Here is an 8435-nt window from a genome sequence, read left to right as displayed (position 1 = left end):
GGTGCGGAATAAACAATTGGTTAAAGACAAATAACCTCCATGCAACAAACCAGAATGTAATCAGAATGAATCCTCTTTATTGTACAATCAGAACAAATTGCCTTCCACCAAACATCCCCCCACAATCCTAGGGTTGCCATATTTCAAAATGTAAAAGGCAGGACACTCCCAGGGTTGTGGAGCTTTTTAACGAAAATGCTCAAAAAACTGCAATTTTTTGGTTTACTTGCCAGAGATCCAGGACAGACCAACACCTCCTGGAAATTCTCCCTGGATGTCACTTCCGCCTTTGAAATCCTGGTAATGTCTGGGAAAATCCAGACATAATGGCAGCCCTACCCAATTCTCACTCACCACAATTTTCTTGGTGGCCAGATTTTTGGCACAACCCAGTCTGCAGGCCCCTCTGGCATGCTTTTTAACTCTTCTTTTTTTCTGAATGTTTTCAAGCTGCTTTGTCAAGATTTCCTGCTGCCCAGATCCCTCTTTCTTTCTTTCTTTCTTTCTTTCTTTCTTAGGGCCTTTTCAGGAGCATCAGACACAGGTGGCAACTGGACTGCAGCCACTGTCTGCAGGCCCCTTAGGTGCTCAGAACTGAAAAAAACCCCATCTCATCCCGGTCCACTTGCTGAAATTGCAAATGCCAGGCTATCAATTCAAGGGATGAGGACTTCTCTGCATCTGAGACTGCAGAATATAAAGCAAACACTATGGTTGGGTGGGGGACCTAAGCGATTCAGTGCCTCCTCTTCTGTTTTCTCAAATACTAACTTCAGGTGATGGGAATGCCTGGCTTTCTACTGGAAATGCGCTGAGAGAAGCAGAGAAGGACTGCCGACAGTCTAGTTCATTTCCTAGTATTTTCCATGATCAGTACAGCATTCTTCTTGATTTCCCGGCTTCTCCTCTTATCAAAGTTCTGTTACAGGCTCCGTTCACCCTCTGCTTCCCCAGTGTGCATGCGCCCGCCCCGGGCACTGTCAACCTGTGCTACACCACTGGCAGTTGGTGACTTTTAAGCCAGCAGCTTAAAAAGGAGGGCAGATCACCGTTACCTTGACAGCTCACCCACCACCCTGGGCCAGTTATTTAGACCATGTACAGCAACACTAGTGTACATTGATTTTTTAAAAAGAAGTTCCCTGATATCAAAAGCCTACAATCTGTAGCTTTCAGGGGTCCCACTGATATTGCTGCTGCTGGGGGCTGCTTGGTTGGCACTGACCCAGAACGGGGCCTTCTCGGTGGTGGTTCTCCATTTGAGGAAAGCCCTCCCTGGTGAGGTGTCCCCCTCTTTCTCATCATTAATGTTCAGGAGGGATTTAAAAACACCTGGTTTGCCCAAGCATTTGATGGCTGAAAGACACCATTCCAGGCAAACTTGAAACTACAAAATTAGCTGTCGTTCGGATTGTGACTATGTTCACACACTCTTCATGTTTTAAAATACGCATTTTTATTTATTTAAAATGTTTTCTTTTTTTCTTTTGCTACTTTGTAGTTTGCTACCCTGGGCTCTTTTAGAAAGGCAGGCCAGAAATCCAATAAAGGAAATAAATATATCTGAAATCACCCATTTTATTAGAATGCTCGGGTCTCTGCAAAGTTGGCATCGCATAGTTTTGTTTCCTGAGGAAGGTTTATATGGCATATGCTGGTAGTTTAAATGAGAAATTTATTAGGCAGCTTTTTGGAAGCTGACACGGATAACTGAGAAATATAGCGGGGGGCGGGGAGGGTGCGTGTAGACTTTAGCTCCGTAACAGCTTTTCCAAAGTTGCTGCATCAGTCGGGTTTAAGGACCCGGCGGAAAACTACTTTGACAGCGCGGAACTGCGTAGCGGATAAGAGTTTGCCTGTTGCCATGGAGACAGGGAAAGCCTAAGGCCTGTACTTCCGGTAGGAAATGCACAGCCTAAAGGAAAGCCACCGATTCCCGCATTTCGCTTCATTAGCACCTCTATCCTTTAACAAAAACAGAGAGTAAAAGGGAGAGCCTCGATGCTCTATGACTACAGAGCGGCGCTTCTCTATCCCTTGGCGCCTCTATGATAGGCGTAGGCCCGATGCTGTCGGATTACCGCCCCCATCATCCCTGGTGGCCAAGCCGATGGGGGAGTCGTAGTCCGGCAGCACCAGCAGAACCGCAGGTCCACACGCCCCGCTCCGTGGCAGAAAAATAAATGAATAACAATTAAACTTGCTAATATTTTCTATCTATAAAGCTTTGTTTCCTATCTCTATGGTGCTTCCCCCGGCGCGTCCCGATGACGCCATCGAAAGGGCGCCGACACGCGCGCCGTTGCGGGACCAGCCGTTGACGCCGCCTCCGCGGTTCGCCTTTCCCGACGCCCGCGATGGCTGCCGTGGAGACGCCGCCCGCTGCCGCGCCGGCTGCCTCTCGCAAGCGGCGGCCCAAAGCGCAGTACCTGCAGGCGGCCAAGCGGGCCCGGCCCGGCGGCTCCCACCAGCTGGAGCCCGGCATGTGCGGCATCCTCATCACCTGCAACATGAACGAGCGCAAGTGCGTGGCCGAAGCCTACAGCCTGCTGGGCGAGTATGGCGAGCAGCTCTACGGGCCCGAGCAGGTAGGAAGAGGACTTTGGGGGTTCGACTAGGAAAGGGGAGCAAGACGCGGCACGATAGGAGTCTATAAAGTTAGATATCGCTTGGGAAAGTGGGGGAGAGAAGAACCGTCGGAATCGTAATACCCTTGTGCAAATCTGTGGTGCAGCTGCTTTTGGAATAGAACGAATTAAGTACTTAACCCGAGGTACCACTGTACTGTGTCCCCTCGAAACGGATATTGCTGGGGAAGCTTTAGAAAAGGGCGACCAAAAAGGATCAAGGGAATGAAGCAACGCCCCCGTGAGGAGAGGTTGCAGCGTTTGGGATTTTTTTAGTTTAAGAGAAACGGCAAATAAGATGATAGAAATTCATACAGCTGTGCGTGGTAATGACAAAATGACTAGAGGAAACTTTCTCTTGCTTAACACCATTAGAAATTGTGGAGACCTGAGTTTAATTGTTTAACACAGCCGTATTAATTGTTTTTTTAACACGCCTGTGTTGATTTTTATTTTTATTTTTAAAAAGGAGAGACCTACCAAATTTGTATAAGAATTTAAGCTTGTACCAGCTCTAAAGAAGCTTTCCTCGCTGAGTTGACTTGACTAACACAATATGTGTGCATGTGTCTGTAAAGTTCACAGATCAAGATGAGAGCAGACTGTCAGGAAATGAGGAGGACGATGATGATGCTGAAGCTGCATTGAAAAAAGAAGTCGATCAGATTCGCACCTCAACAGAGCAGAAGCTGCGACGCTTCCAGTCGGTGGAGAGCGGTGCCAACAATGTCGTTTTCATTAGGACGCTGGGTGTAGGTAAGCATGCATGGAATGGGAAGAGGTAGCATAATGGGCAAGAGCATAAGTTCTGAGCCCTGAATACACTAAGTGGAATATGATGGACATCAGAGGGGGAGACAGAGGGGTGGTAGAAAGAGAGAGAAAAGAGGTGGCTCTGCCCAGTTTTGGGACTGGCATCTCCCTGTGTTTGCATGTAGACTTCCATGCTGTTAGAGATGCCCTTTCTTCACCCAGAGGAATGAGTGAAAAAGTCTCACTGCCTTCTTCTTGCAGAGCCTGAGAAGCTGGTGCACCACATCCTGCAGGACATGAAAGCCACCAAGAAGAAGAAGACCAGAGTCATCTTGCGTATGTTGCCTGTTTCGGGCACCTGCAAAGCTTTCCTGGAGGACATGAAACAATATTCAGAGACCTTCTTTGAACCTTGGTTTAAAAGTCCCCGTAAAGGCACTTTTCAGATTGTTTACAAGGCTCGAAATAACAGTCACCTGAGCCGGGAAGAAGTCATCAAAGAACTGGCAGGTAAGTGATTTATTTTCTAGTAGCAGGAATAGGCAGAAGGTAAGTCAGGACCTGTTGAGGATCTCTGGGGGATTTGTAGTAGGGTTTCTGACTCCCAGTTGTTTAATAACAGCAACAAAAAATAGGGTGATTTTTTTCTTTGCTTTTAGGTTGCTGAAACAAAGCAAGCTTAGGGCAGGGGGAACAAGTAGGATTTGTGTGTGAAAAGGACTGGGGGCTCTATTCTGAGACTGAAAGCAGATTCCAGGGCACCATTTTCCTTGCCTCTGTCATATCTCTCAGCCACTATTTTTCACATGACTTTGGTTGCCAGATTTTTTCGATCAGGGATGGGGAACTGGTGGCCCTCCTGAACATTGGCTGAAGTAGCAGGGGCTGATAGGAGTTGGAGTCCAGCAACATCTGGAGTCCTTCAGCTCCCCTATCTCTCTTTTAGATCTTCATTTCTAACTTTAGTGCTTTCAGGGTGGGGTGGAACAGTGGGTTGGACCCAGACTAACAATGCAGCCCTCTTAACATACCTGCTTGGAAGTAAGGTCCATTAAGTTCAGTGGACTTATTCCCAGGTAAATGGGCGCAGGGTTGCAGCCTAAGCTAATTGAGTTCCCATTGATTTCAGCGGACCTGTGAGCAACCAACTTAACAGTGTATTTTTTAAAATATGTATCCTTAAATGTGAGCCCCATTGAGTTCAGATGGCCTTGTTCCGAGGTAGAGGATTGCAGCCTTAATCTGGATACATTCCCTTTGTATGGAAGAGGAAGGTATTAAATACTTAAGCTGAAATAAAATGTGTGTCTCTCATCATGCCAAGTATGGCCATCATCATCAGGCTGTTCTTAAGTGGCCGAAGATGAAAAGATGATGGATTGCTAAAGACATGCAGCACACAGTTAAACTGCAGTTTACTACCACAGGAGGTAGTTATGGCTACCAACTTGGGTCACATCCATGCTATACATTTATGGCACATGGTGCCCTCCAAAAAATCCTGGGAACTGTAGTTTGTTGAGGGTGCTGGGCATTGTAGCTCAGTGAAGGGTAAACTGCAGCTCCCAAGATTCTTTGGAGGAAGCCATGTGCTTTAAATGTATGTTGTGGATGTGATCTTGGATGGCTTCAAAAGAAGATTAGAAAAATTTGGAGAATAAGATTATGTTCTACCTCCACTGTCAGAGGGTGTATGCCTTTGAATACCAGCTTCTGGGACTCGCAAGTGGGGCAAGTGCTGTTGTGCTGAGGTCCTGCTGGTGGGCTTCCCAGAGAGGCATCTAGTTGGCCTCTGTGAGAACTGAATGTGGGGTTAGATGGGACTTTGGCCAGATCCAGCAGAGCTCTTCTTCTGTCCATAGTCTCTTAGCCTTTATGGGACACCATCTCTTCATTTGTGGCTGATCAAAAGTATTACTCTCCAGGCTTACCAGAGGGCTTTCTGCCTCCCCAACCCTTCTTTGTTGCCTTGGCAGGAGTCGTTGGCCATCTCAACCCAGAAAACAAAGTTGATCTGAGCAACCCCGAGTTCACCATCGTGGTGGGCATCATAAAGAACATCTGCTGCTTGAGTGTGGTGAAGGACTACATTCTGTTCAGGAAGTACAATCTCCAGGAAGTGGTGAAGAGCAAGGAAGGGGAAGGGCAGCAGGATGCTTCCAAAGTGTCCCAAGAGGGGGGCCTGGATGGGGAAAAACCAACTGAGGAGAAAGTGGAGGAGAAGACTGAAGTGGCAGAGGCCAGCGACAATCACAAGGACTAGGACCATTCATGAAACTTACTGGGGGAGAGACTCTGAAGGATGGCTGTCAGTGAATTGGATGTGGGTGTGCTTTAATTGTCTTTTATAGCTTTATGGCAGTTAGGCTGTTTAGCCAAACCACCAATCTGCACAAATCGAGGAGGAACATCAAACTAAATGTTGCCACAGGCTAGGAAGCAAGGGAACAGCCTGGAGCTTGCAAACAGGAGAACAGAGCTCTCTGATCAGAAGCCACAGCCAAACTGAGAGCTCCCGTCTCCTGATTGCAAGCTCCAGGGTGTTCCCTTGCTTCCTAGTCTTTGGTAACAGTAGTTGGGTGTTCCTCCTCGATTTGTGCAGATTGGTGGTTACAGCCAACCAGAGTTTGACCCCAAACCTGGATTTGAACACATGGCTTGAAATGGGTTTCCAGTTCTGGAGAGGAAGTCAGAGCATACAAAGGAAGAGTTGAGAGCTGGTGAGCCCCAAGGCAGGACCCTGACAGTCACACTGTGCTTTAGATATGAAATCTGAACCAAGCCTCTAGCTCCAGTCCAGCAAATGTGAGTCTCTGTAAAAATTTCAACGAGACAGGTGAAACTCAAAGCATACCAAGGCTTGAGTTCCTTTTGACAATGAGATTTTGGCCTAATTTTGCTGAATCACCCCCCTCCCCTTCATCAACATTAACTGCTACTTAAAAGGCGCTATTTCTCATTTGCTGTTGGTGTTAAATCCAGACACAGGCAGCATCTCTTGTACGGTTGTTTACAGACAAATAACACTATCTGTGTGGGTTCTTGCTGCCTTGTTTGGTAACAACTGTTGGTCAGTATAGGGCAAGCATGCTATCTTCAAGCCAATGAACTGATGCAAGCCGTAATCAGATTGTCACACTGGCCTGGCCATGGCTACATGCTTCAGATTTCTAAAATATTGTGAATCCAGAGTTGATTCAGGATCTGGGACAAACACTTCGTAAAACCATAGCAGTGTGCAGTGAAGAGGGAGTAGGTTTTTTTTAAAATGCCTAAAAAAACACAAGTTTTATAAAAACCTCATGCGTAGTATATACCTTATGTGTTGGTAGGGATTTATTAGCAGCTAGATTAGGGATGGGGAACCTGTGGCCCTGCAACTTTTGCTGGACTACAGCTCCCATCATCTCTGACTATGATGGGCCACATGGGCTGGGGCTGATGGGAGCTGGAGCCCAGGAAATACCTGGAGGGCCACAGTCACACACACCCCAACCATGAAGTAGACAAAAGATCTGAGAGTAAGTTGAGAGAGAAATGAAACTGTATTGAAATATGTTTGCAGAGATTGGGAATAAGCCTTTTGGAGTTGTTTCCACAGGCAAGGTGGGCAACCTTTAGCTTATGTGTCTGGCAGCTAACAGACCAACACAGTTCTCCACCATCTCTGCCAATGGGCGCATTGTGTCCTCCTCCTAGACCTGGGGGGTTCTAGCCACCTTGTGCCAAGCAGCGTGTTGGTGAATGTTGCTTAATGAACCCATATACAGGGTAAGGTAAGGTGAGTTTGCTCCAGGAGGATGTTGTAGCCAGATAATCCAGCATGGGTGACTGCCTTTCCTAAGCAAAACCCTTTTCTGAAGATTGAGAAAGAAAGGAGGGACAGGAGAAGCATAGATGCCAGTGGTCTCACAAGCAGGGCCACACAACTCTGGCCTTTGACTGATGAAGAGCAGGTCTGTATGAAAGGCTCTTCTGTTCTGCAGGCCTGGTTTCCTGGTGGAGCCCCATAACACCTGGGTTCCCAGTTCCCAACTACCATCAATGCCAGCCTGGAAGCTGCAGTCCCAGCAACACCTGGAGGGTCAAAGGTTTCCCACCCTGGCTTCAGATACATAGTATGCCCCCTCCCTGAAGCACCCACATAGGTGGAATGCTGCAGCGATACCTCATCTAACCCTTGAAAACTAGGAGAGCTGGCCATGGTAGTCTCACATTCGTCTCTGTAGCCTATGGAAAAGAGCAGCACCAGTGTCTTGCATTTATGAGCAAAGGGCTGCCCCACAGCAGCCAGTGTGGGGTTGCTGCATCTACTTTTCCATTAACACTGGGTCACACTGTTAAACTAGAGGTGGGAAGTTTAAAGGGGAATGCCTGCCCTCCATTTAGCAGGCAGTTGTGACCCTAGAGATACGGCCTTGTGGCCCATTTGTGGGAAGGATCTGCCACTGCTTTTCTGTCTTGGGCCATAAAATTTGCCTCCCAGGCTCCCGTTTCTGGCCCCATCAGAAAATTGGTAGAGTCAGCTCTCTGTCACATATACTTCCAGGCAGTTTCAGGGCGCTTGCTCCCAGAGCAACAAAATCCTTGGCTGAGCAGCTGAAAGGTGAGGGCTGTGAGCAGACAGAAACTTGAACCTCTTTTGGTTGTTAGGGGAAGAAATTATTATAGGCCTGGGAAAGTGACAAAATAGGCCTGGAGTGAGACACCAGAGCATTAGTTCTACTGGGGAGCTACAAAAAGCATTTTTTTGCGGGGAGTGGGTGTATTTTCTCTAAGATCGAAGGTGTTGTATGGGGCTTGGGAAGGGTTCTTTATTAAATTAGGTCTTGCAGTGTCATTTTAAACTTCGTTTTTTAAAACAAGCTGCCTGCATGCGTTTGGCTTTAGTTTCGATTTGGAATTTCCTTCTCAGAAAAGAATCCTTGTAGTAGAAGAACATCTGAGACAGGTTAAAAAAATAATGATTCTGTTTTGTATATTGTCTTGTTTTTGTACATTTTTTTTTATTAAACTGATTTTGTTTCAGTTTGAAGCCATTCCTCTGTGATTTTT

The 8435-nt window shown here is 47.0% G+C and overlaps 1 protein-coding gene across 1 annotated transcript; it reads left to right on the top strand.

The window, feature by feature from the left end:
• Positions 1-2264: 2264 nt before the first annotated feature.
• Positions 2265-8415, top strand: THUMPD1 (THUMP domain 1 NAT10 acetyltransferase adaptor). Its single transcript, XM_083585364.1, has 4 exons — positions 2265-2588; positions 3206-3383; positions 3642-3890; positions 5357-8415. Exons 1-4 carry the CDS (start codon positions 2358-2360, stop codon positions 5641-5643), a joined length of 945 nt encoding a protein of 314 aa, XP_083441490.1. The 5' UTR covers positions 2265-2357; the 3' UTR covers positions 5644-8415.
• The last annotated feature ends 20 nt before the right edge of the window (positions 8416-8435 follow it).

This window comes from Podarcis filfolensis (assembly GCF_964270895.1).
Source record: "Podarcis filfolensis genome assembly, chromosome: 14".
Taxonomy (NCBI): domain Eukaryota; kingdom Metazoa; phylum Chordata; class Lepidosauria; order Squamata; family Lacertidae; genus Podarcis; species Podarcis filfolensis.
This window is presented reverse-complemented; position numbering and strand designations above follow the sequence as displayed.